This window comes from Camelina sativa, chromosome 11, assembly GCF_030686135.1.
Source record: "Camelina sativa cultivar CO46 ecotype springtype chromosome 11, ASM3068613v1".
Classification (NCBI taxonomy): domain Eukaryota; kingdom Viridiplantae; phylum Streptophyta; class Magnoliopsida; order Brassicales; family Brassicaceae; genus Camelina; species Camelina sativa.
In genome coordinates this window covers 35,127,115-35,148,620 of record NC_141890.1, presented here as the reverse complement: position 1 = coordinate 35,148,620, position 21,506 = coordinate 35,127,115, and the positions used below count along the sequence as shown (strand labels likewise).

The following is a 21,506-nucleotide window of genomic DNA, read 5'->3' as shown; positions in this document are numbered from 1 at the left end:
ATCAGATTTTATTCTATATATCTTCATTAATCTTCATTTTCACATTGATAAATAATATACTTTGATATTTTTACTAACTAAGCTTTATGCATCTGCTAAAATTTGTATCCACGCATGCATGGGATTTTAATTTTTTTTAATGAATATAAATTATTGACCTCAAATTTAATCATTCCAACTTTTGAGTATAAATCTATAGAAATGAACTTACTTTACTAAGTGATATACAACATATATATTATTAAAGATAATATTTCTTTGTGATATCTATTTGCGTGAGAATTTATTTAAATTTTTTATCAATAAGAATCATTGAACAAAAATATAATTATTTAAAAATTAAAAGATAAATCTATAGAAACACCATACTTATTTTATTAATCTATATATAATATATATTGTTGTAACATCCACGAGCCAAACTCTACGTTTTGGGGATGGTGTCGATCGACACCACCAGTAATTTCTGGTTCGATCAGTTTGATTTAATTATCGATTTGGGTCGGTTAGGTTTAAGGAAATCCTTGAAAACCGAGTATTTAAGGGGAAAAGTCGACCTAGTCGTGGGTTTGGTTGGATTTTGTCGCCGCTTAACAGAGAGAAAAGAGAGAAAAATGTTCTTGTGGTTTTTGGGAGAGTTTGTGAGATTTCTTGGCTGTTCTTGAGAGATTTGAAGCTAGGAGGGTGTTAGAAGCTTGCTAGGAAGGTTGGATTCGTCATGGTTGGTCAGAAACTTCCTGCAAAGAGGTGAGTGCATGACCATGACTGATCTAAGCCTGAGTTTTCCTTTGTCTTGCTTCTTTGGTGTTGTTGTGGTGTTTTTTCTTGCTTGTTAGGGCATCATTAATGGGAGAACTTTTTTTTTTGTGTTCTTAGATTAAATATATAGTGAAAATAATGTTAGATCAGTTGTTAAGATCATAGGTAAAAAAAATGGGAGAACTAATTATAGTGTTCTTAGAATAAAGATATAGTGAAATAATATTCATAAACATTTTACAAATTATAAAAACTTATAAAATAACATTTAAATTGCTTACTTATATAAAAGCAATTGTATACTTATAAATTAATATAATATTCTTAAACATTTTACAAATTATAAAAACTTATAAAATAACATTTAAATTGCTTACTTATATAAAAGCAATTGTATACTTATAAATTAATATAATATTCTTAAACATATTACAATTATAAAACTTATAAATTAATTTAAATTGCATACTTATATAAAAGCAATTATATACTTATAAATTAATATAATATTCTTAAACATATTACAATTATAAAAACTTATAAATTAACATTTAAATTGCTTACTTATATAAAAGCAATTATATACTTATAAATTAATATAATATTCTTAAACATATTACAATTATAAAAACTTATAAATTAACATTTAAATTGCTTACTTATATAAATGAAATATTTTCTTTTTTTCCAAAAAATCTCGTCCAATCACATGAAGCCACGTCAAATAAGAACTCGGCTTAGATCAGTTCTACATAAAGAACTAAAAAAAGTGTTCTAAGCCACTATTCATTATTTTTATAATTTTTTTGGGCTTAGAACACCCTTGGTGTTCTCCCATTAATGATGGCCTTATGGTTGCTAGAGGGTTCCTACGGATTCATATGGCTTTGGGAATGAGATTTGGACGAATTGGAGATGATGGGAAGCGAGATTCGACTCTCAGCTTCGAGCAGATCGCGTCTGCAGAGTCAGTGTCTATCGACACCAGGTGGATGTCAGTCGACACCATGGAGCAGCATCGATCGGCACTAGTAGCCAGTGTCGGTCGACACTTGGCTGGTGTCGGTCGACACTTGGCTGGTGTTGGTCGACACCTCCATTCCAGTGAAGACGATACTTGCTTCCTGGTTTGTATGTCTTGTTTGTTGATTATGTCTGACATTGGTATCTCAGTTGCTTGTGTGTACAGCCCTGTAGATGGGAGAATTGTCTCAGTGAGTGTTTATTCAAATACTCATGCATCTCAATTTGTGTTTGTGGTGCAGGTAAAGGCAAAGTGTGATCGTGGAATCAAGGCAATGAAGAGGAGGATGTTTTAGTGACTCGATTGGTTGTTGTCTGGCCTTGCTAGGTTGCTAGAGTTGAGTCATTAGAATGTGGTTTATGTTGCTGGTTATTTGATTCATGATGTTTGGATTATTGGTGAATTGTCATTATTTAATATTGGTTATGGGAGTACTGGTTATTATTGGTTAATGGTATTGTTTATGTTATCCGTTGTTGTGTGTTTGTGGTTAGGTGGCTAGTGGGTATGAGACCACTAGTTTACACCATAATTATTATTTATTATTTATTAAAAAAAAACAGGTCGGGTCGTTTCAATTGTCTAGTGTCACAATAATGTTTTTGTGGCAAATCAACAATATATCACGTGATAACAAAAAATGACTAAAGAACCTCACTGGAAGAGTAAACAATATTGTCGACAATCTCCAGACCTTTTATCCTTAGAAGAGTTCATTCCATATTTATATCCCATGAAAACATCTTTTTAAAACTGCTAACGCTGAATGTGGATTGTTGATCTAATTATAGAGACCATTTTAACATATCGATATCACACAATAAATGCAAATATACAAAGTTTCATGAACAGTTTTAATGCTATGTCGTTGTAATGGGGTTGTCCAGGTGCATCATCTGACATAATAGAATTTCCGACCAAGTAAAGAATGTCTAACTGGTGAAACGTTTAAATCCGACAATGAATATCCAATCCCTAATCAAAGTTACATATTTTCATAAAACCTCATATGTTATTTGCAGATGTTAATTTTGTGATGCAACCTCAGCTTCGTCTTCTAAAAAAAACATAGTGTACTTTAAATATGTTGTTTTGCCAATATTTTGGGTTAAAATCATATGATAAAATTGATGAATTCTCGAGCTTGTTTTTTATATATATATATATATATATATATATATATATATATATTAAAATTATAGCTATACAAATCACATGTCACTTTTTGTAACGGCTTACATATCATTTTTCTATATTTTCTGACCACTAATTTTCTTTTTATAAATGGATTATTTTTTCAAAATTCTTTCTCGTAGGTTTCTCAAAAAAAAGTGTGACCCTTATAATATCTTCGTTTTAGATTAAACTTTTAAGTTGAGTTATGTAATTAATTTTTTACTTTTTATAAGTGAAATTTAATAATAATTCTTTGTAATATATGTTTCTTAGAAACTATTTTTTCACTTCAATTTAATTTTTCTGTTTAAATTTTTATAAATACAATTACATAAATTGTTTTTAACTCCACCATGTATTAGAATCTTACTTCCATTCTAAAACTCATTAACCCATTCTAAATTTTAGGAATATGATCACTTTTTGGTTATAATTTGAATAATAAAACTATTACTAAAACAAGTTCATAGTATTATTTTTACTATTTTAAAATTTTTATTTATTTTACTTAATTCATTTTTATATAGTTATTAATTTTATTGTTTACCAAAAAAAAATTATATTATTCTTCATACTATTTTAAAAATGAATTAATTTTAGTGAATTTGTTTTCATTTATTTTTACTATTATTAATTATAAATAATAAATAAGTAATTAATGAATATTTAAAATACTATTTTTTATGCAAAAACAGAAAAAAATATTGATTAGGTGGATGATGATGTGGAGGAAGCAGAAAAGAGAAAAGTAATCTTTATATATATAGATTACTATAAAATGGGAACCTCTTCACATAATTTCTTACAAGTTTGATTTAAACATCAAGAGCTCTGTACTTGCTTTCTCTTAATTCTCTCGCTTAATCATTTATCAAAAAAAAAAAAAAAATGAAGAGCTGTATGCAGTTTATCTCTACACTCTTCTTCCTAGTCCTACTTGGTATACAAATCTATCTTCCCACTAGCTATAAACAAATCTACTGAAATATACAAATTCTTTTGGTTATACTATTGAATTCTTATTGTTGATATGTTCTTATATAGGTGTGATGAAGATGGTTGAAGGACAACCCTTACTGTGCGAAGCCCAAAGCATCAACTTCAGGGGATTTTGTGTGAGATGGAGGACTTGCAAGCGAGTATGTATCAGCGAAGGTTTCCCTGATGGTCGATGCGAAGGATTCTTAATCTTCAGCAACAAGTGTATGTGCAGAAAGCCTTGTGCTCTTTAATTCTACCCCTAGTTTAAAAATCGCTAAGCGCTAATCGGATGGTGAAGATTGGCCTAGGGCCTAGCGAATAAATTGGAGATTATACGGGATTTAATTGAGAGCTAGTTATATATATATTATTTTATTAAATTAAATATTTATGATATATATATATATATATATATTTGTTTTGTCAAAATCATACTTAGCTTATATTATATGGGTTTAATTAGCTCTGGCCAAATATATTTTGGTTTCAAACTGAGTTAATTTTTTTTAAAAAATCGTTGACTTTCACGATTTTCAGCGCCTAGTGGCTGAAAAATCGTGTTAACGATTAACTAGTCCGATTTGGTTAAAATCGAGGCGAAGAGCTACCAATCAATGATTAAAAACAAGGATTCTACCTAAACCAAATATTATACTATTATGAATACTTAAATTTATTTGTTAAAAAAAAGAAGAGTAATTTAATTTTAATCCATCACTAAGAGTCTAAGATATTTATACATGAATTCAAAACTAGTTTTATTTTATAATATATGGCTACTAAGCTTTGTTCGATAAAATTAACACTTTTATTTTTTTATTAAATATTTTCATAGAATTAGAATTGACAAATGTTGATATCATCACAATATTGACATGTGTCACAATTTTATTAATGAATAACTTTAAAACTAAATTTTACGTAATAAAATACTTAAAATAAATAAATATAATCTAGTTATAGTGAATCACTATTGACCATTGGACTTGAACCTTGTCGTGACTCCTGCGGTCTCGGAGTTGGAATGGCTGCCTCATTTTTTGTGGTCTTCGGGTCTAAACATCGGTTTTATTTTCAGCCGCTGAAGTTGCCATGTGCCTTTATTTTTTAATTTCATAATTGAACGTAACCTTTTTGTTTCTTATTCTAATTATTCAGGATAAATCTCATCTAAGTTTTGGAAAAGGTGTTAATCCACAAATAAATGTTTTTATGGAGCATTCAAGTAGACGAAAACAAAGACTCATATTTATATATAAAGGAGGAGTAATTACGCTCCAAAAAAAATGATTTGCGGATAAAAACTGTTTCCGGATATGGTTGTAACTTGTTTTTTCGAGTTTGGAAACACGTCTAAGCTGATTAAACCTATCAACTAAAACCCATACTAACAATATATGCAGTTGCTTGAGATATACTAATAAATCCGATTATACAAATATTAATACATTAGATCCCATCAAAATTCCACAATTAAACGTACTTAGACGAGAATAGTATTATGATGGATAACCTTCCGGGAAATCCTCGTTTTACCAAAAAAAAAAGTTACTCGCCCACCACCATATGGTTAATTAATGCAACTTAAACGATGTTAAATTCATGATTTTTATTACTTAATTTATGTTTGATTTTGCATAATAATAATTTAAATGATAAAATATTTTCTTTTGCTTTTTTTTTAAGTTCCTACAAACAAATTATTTTAATTTTTCTTTTAGACATAAATAACTAAATTATAGTAACTACATAAAAATATACTAGTAAGTAGTAACTACATTAAAAAAATCTAATAATCTCTAACTTTAATAACTAAATAAAGTAATTTGTTTAACGGGAAAAATGCCAAAAAAACCCGAAGTTATTTTTATTTGGACGTTTAATACCCAATTGTTTTGGATTGGAATAAAAATACACCCAATTATAAAAACGTGTCATTTAAAACCCAAAATAATAAGTGTTGTTATTTTCATACCCACGATTTTTCAACAAAATCAAAATTCCAATTTTGCCCTGATTATCTAATTAATTATTAAGTTTTAATATAAAAAATCTTAGTTTTGTGTTAACCACATCAAACCGAGATTCCCGGTTATCTACTTCTCTCTTCTTCCTCCTCTTTCTCTCTTCTTCCCCCGTCTTGTTTCTCCAAATTTTCTATTTTTTAAAACAAAAAAGCTGTAATCATTTTTTGACTGTGCGTGTAGGGGAAAAGATTAGGTGTTCAGAGAGGTGATAACGTTTGTAGTGACAACAATTATAATATTCAAAGGTATCAATCAGATTTTGCTCTGATTTTTTTTTATAACAGCTCTTTTTTTTTAATTTCGTTTTTTGTTCTTTGTAGCAGCAGTAGCCTAGAAACTTAAAAAAAAATGAATTGACAGTGTGTATGTTTCTGTATTCGTGCTTGGTCTGAATCTGACGGAAACCAAAAAGAAAAAAAAAATCTCGAATTCAGACAATATCAAAACAGAAAAGAAATCGAAATTGTCATAGGATGATTGAGATCCAAAGCAGACATGATTTGACAATGGAACTCCAATCTCAAATTCTGATTCTCCGTCCGAACATCGACGCCAGACGAGCCAACATTGTCGCAAGTTCTAGGATTTGTACGGCTTCACCGTCGAAAGAGATGAAACGACATCGATTAGAGAGAAGAAGAATAAGAACCAGAAGTTGATAACCGGAGTTAATCCCGGTTTGATATGGTTAACACAAAACCGAGATTTTTTATATTAAAAATTAATAATTAATTAGATAATTAGGGCAAAATTGAAATTTTGATTTTGTTGGAAAATCGTGGATATGAAAATAACAACACTTGTTATTTTGGGTTTTAAATGACATATTTTTATAATTTGGTGTATTTTTATTCCAATCCAAAACAATTGGGTATTAAACGTCCAAATAAAAATAATTTCGGATTTTTTTTTGGCATTTTTTCCTTTGTTTAACTCCATCAATTTACCATCATATTCATATATACTTTAAAAAACTCAACTCGACAAATTTGTGTAACAGATTTATTCAATTCGTTTAGCATATCATAATCAGCAATTTTTCTATAAATAACCAGAGTTTTTGTCGGTTCATATAACAACATACATAAAAACACTACAAATCTGAAAACAATTAATTTAAGAAAATGGATAAAAAACAAAAAAGGAATATTAATAGGAGGATCTGGAGACTCTGTAACGGCTAGTTCCAAAGTACCGTTTCTTAAATTAAATACACGCTCTGACACATTCCATATACACACACATTCACACTCTCACAGAGATAGAGAGAGAGAGAAGCTAAAAAAAAAAAAAGCACACAACTTTTGTTGCCTCTTTCTCATCATCTTCACTCAGATCACTTTTTCTCTGATTTAGGGTTTTTCGTTGACTGTACACTATTTCGATTTGAGAAGAGAGAAATAAGAGAAATCGCCATGAACATCTTCAAGAAGAAGACAACTCCTAAAGGTAAAACAAAGAAAGCTGATAACTTTGTTCCTCAAGAGATTTAGTTTTTTTCTTCCTCATATCCGACTAAATTGCGAGTAATGGTATTTGATTTCTGTTGGTGAACAAACTCAATCTGGATAAAAATTGGATCTTTAAGTGTTTGTTGTCTTCAAAATTGGATCTTGCTGTGTGGGTTGTTCTTGTTATCCATAAAAAGGGTAGGTAGATTTCTTAATTAGATGTGTAATTTAAGTGTGCGGAAAGCTCGAAATTGGAAACCCTGATTTAGGTTAGCTTGTGGAATTTTGCAATCCTGCTTTTTTGATTGTATTGCAAAGTTGTGATTTTTTAATTTTATTTTGTGATTCCGCAGATGCTCTTCGTACCAGTAAGAGAGAGATGGCTGTTGCTACACGAGGTATGATGTTGTGTAGGTTCCTATCTCTAACAAAGTTTGGTTTTTTGATTTAAGTAGATTGTGTTTTTGATCTGTGTCAATCTATTGCTACTTAGTAAACTGATTGGGTTGAGTGAAGAATGTTTTACCTTACTCACCAATGACGCATACATATTACTGTTTGAAGAAACCTTTCTTACTAGCCAATTTCACTGAGATGCTGTTTTCGTATCTTGGTCTGTCCAGCTTTTTTTGGGAATTTTCTTATGCATTTGCTTGTTTTGCTGAATCATTCTTGTTCCTTTTATCATCAAAGAGATATTTTGATTTCACGATTCTCATCATCAAAAGCGTTGAATTTGGGCAAGAACTAGTGATTGATATCTGTTCTTGATGCTTTGGGACTGTGTTGTTAATCTTATGAACACTTTCTTAGCATCTGTTCTGTCTATTTATGCCAAAAAGCATTATCAGAGTAGAGCTAAGCTTTTATTCTGTTGTGACTTGCTTGATATCGGATGCCATCGCAGGTATCGAACGGGAGATTACATCTCTTCAACTAGAGGTAAGTTTAATTGAACTGTGAGCTTGTCTGAGGTATATATCCTTCACTAACACTAAGTCACAACTAGGAAAAGAGACTAGTTGCAGAAATCAAGAAAACGGCTAAGACTGGAAATGAGGCAAGTTCTTCCTTTCAATTCCTTTCTTTTCTCTCTTCCTGTTTTATATAAGAACCTCATTGTTAATTCTCGGTACTGTTGGATTATTCATAGGCGGCCACAAAGATTTTAGCTCGTCAACTTGTTCGACTGAGGCAACAGATTACTAACTTACAGGGAAGCCGTGCTCAAATCAGGGGTGTAACCACTCATACACAGGTTTGGTTTCCTTTTGTTCAACACCAGCAAAACTAATAGTTCAATTTATAGTAACCTGGTGTTAATATAAAGCTACATTTTTACTTTCATTTAGGCTTTGTATGCAAGCACTTCGATTTCATCTGGCATGAAAGGTGCTACCAAGGCTATGGTTGCAATGAACAAGGTAAGTGTTAGTTTGTTTCAGTTCTAAATACTTAATTTCATTGATATTCTGATGAAACTATAGAAACCAGTCAAACCCATAACACTTAACTTCATTCCTACTCTATGTTTTCAGCAAATGGCACCAACGAAACAAGCCAAGGTGATTAAGGATTTCCAGAAGCAGTCAGCACAGCTAGACATGACGGTAAACGAAAACATCTCTTTAATAAGTGCTTACTTTTATCTAATGAGCAACAGGTACAGATTAATTGGCAGGATTTGGCTATCTTTTAACATTTGATTTGTTGTTGGATTTGCAGATAGAGATGATGTCAGAGGCAATTGATGAAACGCTTGACAAAGATGAGGCTGAAGAGGAAACAGAAGATCTCACTAACCAAGTTCTTGATGAGATTGGTGTTGGCGTTGCATCTCAGGTCAGGGTTTCTCTCTCTGCACTTAAGGGAAATTTTATTTCTCTTTTTCTATGTTTCTCAGGTAAGTCAAAAACTAAAATCCGTCTTGTCTTTCATTTGTTATAAACAGTTATCTTCAGCTCCAAAAGGCCGGATCGCTACAAAAACTGCAGCTCCTCCGGCCTCTACTGCAGCTACTAACAAGTGAGCTCATGTCATATATACAAGTTCGGTCAAATCAAAATCAGTGTAGAAAGAAAAATACACTTAACCGTTAGTTTAACTTGCAGCTCTGAATCAAGTGATGTGGATGAGCTTGAGAAGAGGTTGGCTTCGCTACGACGAATCTGAGATTTCTGAAGAAAGAAAGAAAGAGAGAGAGCAGCTTCCTTCCTCTTTTTTGTTATCTCTGTAAAAATCTGCTGAAATTTGGGCTGTTTGATACTAAGATTGGTCATCAAAAACACTAATAAGTCTTTTCGGAACATGTATACATATTTTACTATAGAGTTTCTCTACGCTTGTTTAGTAATCGGTTATTCAACGAACAACATGCAATGGCTAAATTATTCTTATTTGTTTCTTACCGTTTGTATTTTATCCAATATGTAATTTGATCACCTATTCATGAGTTGAATGTTTTCGCCTATGATGATTTCAAGACCAAGTATACTGTAACTTGTAGGATAGGCTAGGGCCCATTTAATATTTGACATGGATCTGTCGACGTGTCTCTTTCCTCGCCAGGACAGGAAGTTGCCAAAGTGATTGAGATAATAGAGGTTACACTCAGACATAATCTGAAGTCAGTGAAGGATCCCTTGGGGTGATCTAGCCCTTTAACTTTCTATGAGTCAATAATTTCATCAAAGTCACAGGTCAAAATCCAAGGCTCTTGTCTAGTTTTCCCTTTTGTTGGAAGTTGATCCATATCTCTTTTTCTTTCGACCTTTTCTAATCTTGTTCCAAATATCTTGGAGTCTACAAATCTATTTAAGCAAAAGAGTTTCTAGGTTTTCTAAAGCCAACCAGATTTCTATGAATTCCGATTGTTCCTTCACCAAGAAAAAAAAAAGCTCGATGGGATTTGGAAAGGTTAGATTTTAAAACTTGGTAGAATTAAGGAATGTGATTTTTTTTTTTATGGGCATAGTATAGGCCTGGACTAATTTTGAGGGCACAAAAACAAGACGGTTTATGTCCGAAAATAAAAAGGAAAAAAGATAAATACCAAAAAGAAGAAAAAACGAATGGTACCTTTGTTCAATCGTAAATCCTTGTTAGCAGTCGTTATAAATCCCTAGACCGACAAAAATCCTTGTTAGCAGCCGTTATAAATCCCTAGACCGACAAAAATCCTTGTTAGCAGTCGTTCTTGTGAAATCAAAACCATGGACGAATCCGCCATCAAAGTAAGTAATTCTTCTTTGTTCAAAAAAAAAAAAAAAAAAAAAAAGTAAGTAATTCTTCTTCTCTTTATGGATCTCTCTATTTGCTTAAGCTCCTCTGATTCTCTCTCTATTAGATGATTTAAGTCTTCATATTTGAGGTAGTAGAGAGAATATCTGATTAGATCTTTTTTTTTTTTGTTCATTAGGGCCAGAAATCGCTGGAATTGAAGGGTGAAAAACGGTAAAATTCATTCTTTTAATCTTTTTTTTTTTTTGTTTTTTTTTTTGTTTTGTTTTGGGGATGATGTTAACTAATAATAATATTATCTCCTGCAATCGAATTGTGAATTGTAGGACTAGCACGATTTCCGTAGAGGGATATGACACTAGGGTTCATCAGTATCCTCTCATGCTCGCGCTGAGTAAGCAATTCGCTTCATGTGGAAAGATCGCGCGTATCGCTGTTCCCAGAGACTTTGAAAAAGGTATCCTCAAGAGTCCTCTCTTCATTAGTTTTTGGGGAGAAGGTGCGAGAAACAAGGCATTGAAACTTAGTGGAAGTGACCTGGGAGGATGGACTCTAGTAGTTAAGCCTGTACCCCAGCAGAAAGAACCTGCGGGATCTAACAACCACCTCTTCGGTCGAGATGTACGCTTGCTAATTGTTAAGGTAGATGATTTACCTTCTTTGGTGCGTAATATTGATTTCAAGATCGGGTTGTGTGAACATTTCTCTTCATGTGGAGAGAAATGTTACTATTTTTCACACAGCTGATTTGGTCGACCGAATCATTGCTCGCGAAAGAGGTGCTCTTGTTTCTATTTATGGGAAAAGGATGTGTAGAAGGCGCTGGAACTAAGTGAACGTAACGTAGAAGGATGGAATATAATAGTTGAGCATGTTGTCCCGCCAAATGACCGTAAAAGAAAGCGTACCGGCTGTGAAAATCCATTTATTCTAACGGAGAAGATTGAGAAGGCTGCGAAGATGGAGAAGATGGAAGAAAAAGAAGAAAACTCTCACCTTAAGCTCTTTGGTTTTAGCCCGTGTTCAAAAAAGCGGTCTAGGTGCCCGCTTAGGCGTCGTCTAGACGCTAGACACTCAGCAGAGGCCTAGACGACTGCCTGGACTGTCTAAAATTACATAATAGTACTTTAATATATATTTTTAGTTTTTAATTGTATATATTTTAAATTTTAAGTTATATATTCATATATATATTTATAAATGTTCATATGTTATTAATCTAAATTAAATAAATGGATTTTTTCTAATTTTAGTTTATAATAAATTATTTTTTATTTCTTTTAACATATATTTTTACCTAATTTTTTATATAATGTTATATATAATATTTTATACTGTAAACGCCTAAACCGTCTAAAAACGCTTAAACTGATTAGGTATTTTAGACGCTAGACGCTGGGTCACTGCTCACATACCACCTAGCGCTTTCTTGAACACTGGTTTTAGCTCTCTCCTCGATTAGGACAATGCAACCTTTCGTGTTTTCCTTGTTTATAACTTATGGATTTTCTCTTGTTTTTGTCAGCATATTTAAAAAAGTTAAGCTCGATAATAATCATGATATATGCCAGTGTGATGTCTTTGTCTTGATGTTAAAAAAATGTAAGCTTCATAGTCAATATCTGTTTTAATTATTACCCAGGAGTATATGGCATGCGCTTCAATTGATTAGTTAGACAAAAGCATTTTCAAAGTCTTGTCTAAGGGATTAGTGGTATGAGTCATGTACTTGCATGGGCACGGCAATCCAACCTCGTGCTTTTCTTTAGTGACTTTTCATCTGAAAAGTCCCTAAAATTGAAACCAAAATCTCAAAACTTCCCGTTCAATTTCGATTTTCTTTTTGAGTCTTTTTACCTTTTTACAAAATTGAGTGTTTTACCTTTTTACAAAATTGAGTGTGTTACCTTTTTTCCCCTATGGAAATCAGAAAAAACCTGAGTTTTATTCATTCGCCCATACTCTAAAACTTAATCTAAATTCCTAAAAAAATTCAAAATCCAATTTTTTTTTTTTTTTTTTTTTGAATAAAATGTTAAATTATATTCAAAAAAAATATATTATTTTACATATGCTATTTTTGAAAATGATATGAAAAGATGAATGAGATAGATTTAGTAAAACATAGACTGAAAAAACTCAAAATTAGGTCATAGCTTCGATTAACAAACCAGACTTGTAGTCCATTTTCGTATCGTCGATCTCCTATAGTTTCAACTGTCAATATTTGGCTGTGTAGGTAACCCCCGACCGTCACCTTGCTTAGTGGGCGCCATGTCCATTCCCGACCTATAAGCACACCTTACCTAATGGGTCCCTATGTCCTCTCACTAGGCCCGTGAGCCCATCCATATCTGACAGCCGGTTTGCTACGTCCGGGAGGTGATACTAGGTTTTTTGTGTCTCCTAGCAGATTCAATTAACCTTATGTAGTTGTAGTACTTAAGGTGTCAATTCAGTTGGGAACTTTGCTATCACTCAAGATGCAATCAAGCAATCACAAGTCAAACCAATTCAAAAAGAGTGTTTGTCTAACAATCCTAGAATGATCAGAATGCAAAACGGAAATGAGTTTCAAAACTAGAAACGAAAATGTATGACAAGAAGTAAATATGAGTGAAAAGCAAAAACGATTCTAAGCATGAACTAGATAGCAGGATCAGAAACGGTCTAAGGAATGCAATATCAATCAAAAAGATAGAAGTCCTAAGGATGGGAGTAATTGATGTCAGTGGAGTCTCCTAGTCTATAGAGTGTTTAACATGCCACAAGGAAACTATCCCTAAACAATGAATATCACGACTTAGCTAATCCAATCTCTTGACAAAAGCTACTCAGACTCAATCACTTCTAAACCTAGCTCTCGCTAGAGAAACATGATCAAGCAGACATGACAAACAAGTTCATTCACGTCAACAAACATCCTTGACAACTAATCTCTTAGGCTAGGAATGTATGTATCTGGCACTAGTTGGTCAGACATTTCATCAAACACCTTTTGGGTGTGGAAATGTCTAAGACCTAGTTCCAATTCATCAGAGAGAAACTAGTATTTCTAACTCTAATCTAGAAGGGAATCATACGAATCTAAACTTAAACACCCTACATACTAAGATTTTCCACCTAATCTATCACATCCTCAAGAACTCTAACACTACTCATATCCAGAAATCATCATCAAGGATACAAACTCGGAAAACATTGAATTAAACATAGTAATATAGATAAAAATGAGATGAACAACTTTGTAAAAGAAATTAAATGCAAAAACTAAATGAACTCGAAGATATCAGATTACAAAGTCTCAAAACGTTTTAGGTGGCTATGTAAAACCTTAAGGAACATAACAAAACGAGATAAAAGATGTCTGAGTCAAAACTTAACAAAATATATTTATCGAAAAACATATAAAGCCTTAAAACATAAAACAACAAGATAGAGCGTCGGTTCGGGAATCGGGTTGTCCAAGTCGCGTGTCGTCAGTCCTGGGAGTGCGTCGGTCAAGCTGGGTCGAGTGGAGGGGTGTTGGCTCGAGCTGATTCGAGTGGAGTGGTGTTGGCTCGACCCAGAGTGGTGTCAGCTCGACCCAGAGTGGTGTCAACTCGACCCAGAGTGGTGTTCGCTCGACCTAGATGTATACGCATCCACTAAAACGATGATAACTCTTGAACCATACCTCCGATTGGCTTGAAATATACGACATTGGAAAGATGACTCAATTCTCTACAACTTTGATGAAGGCGTTGAAAGCTGAATCTGATATATCATAGTTTTTGTGGTTTTTAACCATGATATTAGGAGATGTACGCTCTATCTTGATGTACATCTCTCCAACCACCTCTTCGGTCGAGATGTGCGCTCGCTAATTGTTAAGGTAGATGATTTACCTTCTTCGGTGCGTAATATTGATTTCAAGATCGGGTTGTGTGAACATTTCTCTTCATGTGGAGAGGTCGCCAGTGTTACTATTTTTCACACAGCTGATTTGGTCGACCGAATCATTGCTCGCCAAAGGTTGTTTCTGCCTTCTTATTCCCCACCCACCCAATTTGTGAATATAATTCCCAGCTCTCTCTCTCTCTCTCGAGTTATTTAATTCTAACTAAAGACTTGAATTTTACAGAGGTGCTCTTGTTTCTCTTGCGGGAAAAGGATGTGTAGAGAAGGCGCTGGAACTAAGTGAACGTAACGGAAAAGGATGGAATATAAAAATTGAGCATGTTGTCCCGCCAAATGACCGTAAAAGAAGGCCTACCGGCTGTGAAAATCCATGTACGTAAATCTTGCTCTTGCTTCTTGATTTTTTTTATTTTTATTTTCCAGCAACTCTTGCATAATTATAACCTCGCTCTCGTTAATTTTGTTGTTTATACTTTATATTAGTTATTCTAATGGAGAAGATGGAGAAGGCTAAGATGGAGAAGGCTGCGAAGATGGAGAAGGCTAAGAAGATGGAGGAGGCTAAGATGGAGAAGGCTAAGAAGATGGGGGAGGCTAAGATGGAGAAGGCTAAGAAGATGGGGGAGGCTAAGATGGAGAAGGGGAATACCGAGTAGAAAGCTCTCTCCTTAATTAGGACAAGACAAAGCTCTTTTTTTTCTTTTAAGTTTGTGTGATACAATGCAACCTTTAGTTATTCTAATGGAGAAGATGGAGAAGGCTAAGAAGATGGAGAAAGGGAAGAAAAAGAAGAAAACTACGGAGTAATAGCTCTCTCCTTTTAGGACAAGACAAAGCTCTTTGGTTTTAGTTCTCTCTATAATTAGGACAATGCAACTAACCTTTCGTGTTTTTCTTTATATTTTTTTTTTACTTCGGATTTTCTCTTGTTTTGTCAGCATGTTTATAAAAGTTAAAGCTCGATAATATGGTTTTAATAACCACTTTTTTTCTTTCCGTGATTCAGGATTTTACACCAATAATTAATTAATTATTATATTTTCTCTCTTTTCACGGTGTCGTATCTGCATGACAACATTATTTGCGTGAAGAATCTCTTCTCTAACATAGTATGTGCATGTTGCGTGAAGAATCTCTTCTCTAACATAGTATGTCCATGTGCATGAGTGCATCAATATACCCTTCATATACTATCAGATTTGAAAGCTATACTCACTTTGACTTTAAAGTCTTGTGGTTTATTAGGTAATATCACATTCTCAATCTTCGAAAGTCAAATATTCGGTCTTAACACTCTCATGAATGTGATGGAGAACAGGAGAAACGAAAATCAAATCAATGAAGCAATATAACAAACAAACACTAATTAAGTGAGAAACTAACATGAGCCGATCTATAGTTGTTAAGGCTAGATCCACACCCCTTACTAAAAGGCTCGCCCATTAAAAGCCCAAATAAACCTCCAAAGAAGGAGGAGTATTTTGGTCTTCTCAGAGGGACGAACCGACACAATTTCCCATAAATACGGACGTACAGTATCCGTAAGAGGGGATTGCCAGAAATTACAAAGAAAGACGAGTCATAAGTTTTGATTCCCTCGTTCGAAGCTATGAATCGACGAGCTCTCAGCTCGTCCTTCACCTTACTTTTCTCTACTTTAGCTCGTCTAGTTCGCTTTGTAACCCGTTCTTTTTGTGCCCCGGCACTGATTAATAAAGATCTTTTTGACCCCAAATTGCCTAACTAAACATTCTAATTGTGACTGATCTTAGCATCAACAATTTGGCGCGCCAGGAAGAGGGAATCAAGTCGAAATCTTCTTTAAGGATTTGAAGAACGGATCTACTACAATTGGACGAGATGACTGGAACTACGAACAAAGGACACAAAGAAGCGGGGTCGTCGGGTGGAACGATCACCCCAGGAACAGATCAGGCAGAGCCTACGATCCTTCCAACCCCGAACGCTCCAAGAAAAACTGTCACAGTCGAGAGCCCTGAGACATTTGTCATTGCGACAAACCTGACGAGCCCACTAAGCACAGTGGTGACACAGAATCCTGCACAACTTGCCCTGCACAACAATCAGCCCGTCTCTAGCATAGACGAGCTATTTCGCGGAATATTAACACGCCTTGATCAGCAAGAACAGCGAACCAACACTCGACTAGACGCGCTCACCGCGGCGCGAGTCAGTTCTCAGGAAGAAATCAACCACCTCCACGCTATTCAACCCAACCCAGCGAACCTCCTCCCAGTCGGGACGATGGTAGGACCACAAGTGCAAGGTAGTGAGAAAGAGCGTCACCCTCTCACACATGTCGACGACCAAACTAGTAGGGCAAAAGACGCAGAGCTGAAGGCAATCAGAGATAAGATGCAGGAAATTGAAACAATATTCCACAGAGTGACGAGCAAGGCACCAGAAGTAGATCCGGTACTCGAAGCAACACAACGAACTCCATTCTCAAAAAGACTCGTGACCACGCCGGTACGACGACCGATCAAGCCAAGACTAGGCTACTATGACGGAACTGCGGACCCGCGAGACTTCCTGCGCACGTTTGGGGTATCTCTCGGCCCTCTGTAATTCAGCCCGGAGGAGTACGATGCCAGAGCATGTCAAGTCTTTGCCGAGCATTTGACAGGAACTGCTCTCAGTTGGTTCTCACGGCTTCCTTCTGGGTCGATTGACAGTATAAAAGACCTAATAACCGAGTTCTTGAAGCAAATCTCGGTTTTGATGGAAAACAAAAACTCCCACGCCGACCTCTATGCCCTGACACAGAAACGTCACGAATCGCTTCAATCGTTCATAGGACGGTTCAAGGAAGTCGTCGTCAACGTTTCAATCCCTGATGCTGCGGCAATCGTTGCACTCAAGAATGCCCTATGGTATGAGTCTCATTTCAAGGAAGAACTTTCCTTGAGCTCGAAGAGGAAAAGGTCGTCAACGCTAAGAAGCACACAATGGCCAAAAGCACCACGACCAAAGAGCCAACGGTTGTAGCCCCAAAGTTCGAGCACACCGAGCTCCGACAGCATTTCACTCAGATTCAAGATCGGACCCGCCGGACCTTCGCGATCGGCGACGACGCGCAACAGAAACAACCATGGAACGTCTATGTCCGAAGAAAAGGAGGGGAAAGCAGCGCGACCCGGTACTGCAATAACCATCAAAACTCCACTCATGCAACCGAGGAATGTCGTTACCTCCAAACGATCTTAATGGAGCGATACAAAAAAGGTGCAATAGTCGTCGAGTCTGACAGAAGCAAGATACCCCGACCCGGGATAAGCAATTCTAAGCGAGGAGAAACTATTGCCCGGAAGTTCGAAAGTAAAGATTCAAAAATTCTCGATGACCAAAGTGGGGACGAGCTAGAGATACCAGCCGACGTCACCCATGAAAAGCGACCTCGTACAAATCATAAACTCGAGCAACACCCACCACAGCCGAGACGATGGATAAACATGATCATGGGAGGATTGGCGGGGTGTAATGACTTAGTTAGGTCGATAAAGGATTACACCAAGAAGGCCGAAATGAAAAAGTCTTGGCCATCCAAGATCGATTCTATAAACACACTGATATCCTTCGACAATAGCGACCTAGAAGGGTTAGACCTGCCACATAACGACCCGTTAGTCGTCGAGCTCCTCATAAGCGAAAGCCAAGTCACAAGAATCCTGGTCGATACTGGAAGCTCGGTAAATGTGATCTTCAGGAATGTCGTGGTACAAATGGAAGTAAGCGAAAGTGACATCATGCCAGAATGCCACTCGCTAACCGGGTTCGATGGAGACTTCCTCATGTCAGTTGGTACCATAGATTTGTCGGTGGAACGGCTCGGTACTCTCGGTTCGCCGTCATTGATAAACCTACTATTTATAACTTCATCCTGGGAACCCCATGGCTCAACAAGATGCGCACAGTTCCGTCAACGTATCATCAGTGCGTCATGTTTCCAACCCCAAAAGGTGTATACACATTGCGTGGCAACCAACAGAGTTCGAGAGCCTGTTTCGTGATTGAACACAAGATTCGTACGGCAAAGAAGTTATAGCAATCAAAGCAACGGGTCGGCGACGACAGCTCGTCCCTGACCGACGGGAAGCCGACTCCAATCCAACAGGACATCGCTGCAACAGAAGAGGTAAACCTCAACGAGACCGGTACGAAGCGGTGCGTTAATATCGGAACAAAGATAACTTTGGCCATGCGAGACGAACTGATTCTTTTCCTCAAAACCAACATTGCAACGTTTGCGTGGACGGTGGCTGATATGAAGGGAATCAACCCAACCGTAACGACTCACGAGCTCAACGCCGACCCAACGCACAAGCCGGTCAAGCAGAAATGACGCAAGCTAGGTCCGGAGAGGTCACAAGCAGTAAACGATGAAGTAGAAAAGCTACTCGGCGCCGGGTCCATAAGATAAGTAAAATACCCGGAATGGCTAGCCAAGCTGGTGGTCGTCAAAAAGAAAAATGGGAAGTGGCGAGTTTGCGTAGACTTTACCGACCTCAACAAAGCATGCCTAAAGGACAGTTTTCCATTGCCACAGATCGACCAACTCGTTGAAGCAACTGCGGGGAACGAACTGTTGACTTTCATGAACGCCTTTTCGGGGTATAACCAAATCCTAATGCACAAGGACGACTAGGAAAAAATGTCATTTATCACTGACAGGGGAACCTATTGCTATAAGGCCTTCGGCTTGAAGAACGCAGGGGCAACTTACCAGCGGCTGGTCAACAAAATGTTCGACAAGAAACTCGGCAAAACCATTGAGGTGTACATAGACGACATGCTCGTCATGTCACAACGCGCCAATGAACACAGAACCCATCTCCGACAATGCTTTGACACCTTGAACAAGTACAAAATGAAGTTAAACCCACCCAAATGCACCTTCACAGTAAAATCAGGAAAATTTCTCGGATATCTGGTAACCCGGCGAGGCATTGAGGCAAATCCGAAACAAATAAAGGCGATCATAGACCTACCAACACCAAGAAGTGCAAGGGAAGTACAGCGACTGATTGGACGCATCGCAGCTCTAAATCGGTTTATATCTAGGTCGACGAACAAGTGCCTGCCATTTTACAATCACCTCAAGACCAAAGGAAAGTTCGAGTGGAACGAAGCTTGCCATGACGCATTCAACAAACTGAAGAATTACTTGTCCACACCCCCGATACTCGCCAAACCGGAACTCGGCGAAGTCTTGCTCCTATACATCGCGGTCTCAGCATCAGCTATCAGCGGAGTACTCGTCAAAGACGAACGCGGAGAACAACAACCTATCTTCTATGTAAGTAAGTCGCTTGACGACGCCGAGACTCGGTACCCGACGGTCGAAAAGGTCGCCCTCGCAGTCGTCACCATGGCAAGAAAGCTCCGACCGTACTTCCAATCACACACCATCGCCGTCCTGTCCAACCAATCCCTACGGTCTATACTGCACAGTCCGAGCCAGTCCGGAAGATTAACCAAGTGGGCAATCGAGTTTAGCGAGTATGATATCGAGTTCCGCACCCGCCCAGCCGCTAAGTCCCAAGTGTTGGCCGACTTCCTAATCGAACTACCATTGGAGGGAACCAAACCTGAACCTACCAATCCAGCAGACGGGCAGTGGACCCTACACGTCGATGGAGCATCTTCTCACCTAGGTTTCGGGGTAGGAATTCGACTAACTTCTCTGACTGGGGAAATTCTGGAAAAGTTCTTTCGTCTCCATTTCCAGGCAACCAATAACGTCGCCGAGTATGAGGCTCTCATCGCCGGACTCAAACTTGCTAGCGGAATTTAAGTCAAGCGCATTCGAGCTTTCTACAACTCTCAACTAGTCGCCAACCAGTTTAGCGGCGAATATGAAGCTAAAAGCGAGCCAATGGCTGCCTACCTCGACGTCGTAAGGATACTAACCAAACAATTCGATGAGTTCGGACTCATTAAGATACCCAGAGGAGACAACGCTCCGGCCGACGCTCTTGCAGCACTAGCATCAACATCAGACCCCGACCTTCGCCGAATTATCCCGGTGGAGAGCATCAATACGCCTAGCATCAAAGGAACTCAGGCAGAAGCCTGCCTCACCCTTCACCAGCCAAACGAAATCAAGACCACTTGAAAAGCCGCAACCTCGCGACGACAGTTCGAGCCTCCTTCGCCTGACGACAAAACAGACTGGTGAGTCGAGATTCGCTCATACGTCGCCGACGACGACGTCCCAACAGATAAGTGGCCTAAGCGACGATTAAAGACAAAAGCTGCCCATTACACGCTGATGAAGGAGCACTTGCTCGGTGGACTGCCTCAGGAGCCTTACTGTTGTGTCTGCACGGCGACGATACAGAACGGGTCATGATGGAAACCCACGAAGGAGCCGGAGGTAACCACTCAGGTGGACGAGCCTTAGCACTACGAATCAATAAGCACGATCATTACTGGCCAACAATGATCTCCGACTGCGAAAGGTTCGTAGCCAAGTGCGAGAAATGCCAACGTCATGCGCCCATCATCCATCAGCCGACCGAACTTCTGCGAGTCGGCATAGCCCCATACCCATTCATGCGCTGGGCGATGGATATTTCGGCCCGCTACCCGCGTCGAGACAGAAACGTTATATTCTCGTCCTCACCGATTACTTCACTAAGTGGGTCGAAGCCGAATCCTACGCCAACATCAAAGCCAAAGTCGTCCAGCTTTTCGTATTGAAGTATATCATATGCTGCCATGGCCTGCCTTATGAAATAGTCACCGACAACGGCTCGCAATTCATTTCTATACAATTCGAAGACTTCTGTGCAAAGTGGAGAATCAAGTTAAGGAAATCAACGCCGATATACCCGCAAGGAAATCGGCAAGCAGAAGCGACGAACAAAACTATACTCGACGGCCTAAAAAAAAGGATGGATGCTAAGAAGGGCGCTTGGGCCGACG

At 37.2% G+C, this 21,506-nt stretch overlaps 4 protein-coding genes across 7 annotated transcripts; all 4 read left to right on the top strand.

Annotated features, from left to right (window-relative positions):
* Positions 1-3,772: 3,772 nt before the first annotated feature.
* Positions 3,773-4,431, top strand: LOC147934838 (putative defensin-like protein 9). The gene is made up of 2 exons (XM_087476510.1): positions 3,773-3,899; positions 4,004-4,431. Exons 1-2 carry the CDS (start codon positions 3,848-3,850, stop codon positions 4,189-4,191), a joined length of 240 nt encoding a protein of 79 aa, XP_087332636.1. The 5' UTR covers positions 3,773-3,847; the 3' UTR covers positions 4,192-4,431.
* Positions 4,432-7,085: 2,654 nt separating this feature from the next.
* LOC104724987 (vacuolar protein sorting-associated protein 2 homolog 2) lies at positions 7,086-9,886 on the top strand. 4 transcript variants are annotated; one of them, XM_087475913.1, is made up of 10 exons: positions 7,086-7,416; positions 7,772-7,828; positions 8,326-8,360; positions 8,428-8,478; positions 8,572-8,676; positions 8,771-8,842; positions 8,957-9,028; positions 9,144-9,260; positions 9,370-9,443; positions 9,530-9,886. In XM_087475913.1, the coding sequence occupies exons 1-10, from the start codon at positions 7,383-7,385 to the stop codon at positions 9,588-9,590; spliced, it is 678 nt and encodes a 225-aa protein (XP_087332039.1). In that variant the 5' UTR covers positions 7,086-7,382; the 3' UTR covers positions 9,591-9,886. The 4 variants fall into 4 exon arrangements, with proteins under 4 accessions (XP_087332039.1, XP_010441871.1, XP_087332041.1 ...); XM_010443569.3 differs by having other exon boundaries at positions 7,147-7,416; positions 7,772-7,816; XM_087475915.1 differs by having other exon boundaries at positions 7,161-7,416; positions 7,772-7,816; positions 8,434-8,478.
* Positions 9,887-10,050: 164 nt separating this feature from the next.
* On the top strand, positions 10,051-11,936 carry LOC104724986 (nucleolin 2-like). Its single transcript, XM_010443566.3, has 3 exons — positions 10,051-10,651; positions 10,837-10,871; positions 10,985-11,936. Exons 1-3 carry the CDS (start codon positions 10,631-10,633, stop codon positions 11,403-11,405), a joined length of 477 nt encoding a protein of 158 aa, XP_010441868.1. The 5' UTR covers positions 10,051-10,630; the 3' UTR covers positions 11,406-11,936.
* LOC147934837 (uncharacterized) lies at positions 11,619-15,554 on the top strand. Its single transcript, XM_087472822.1, has 4 exons — positions 11,619-11,698; positions 14,457-14,672; positions 14,782-14,930; positions 15,042-15,554. The coding sequence occupies exons 1-4, from the start codon at positions 11,619-11,621 to the stop codon at positions 15,212-15,214; spliced, it is 618 nt and encodes a 205-aa protein (XP_087328948.1). The 3' UTR covers positions 15,215-15,554.
* The last annotated feature ends 5,952 nt before the right edge of the window (positions 15,555-21,506 follow it).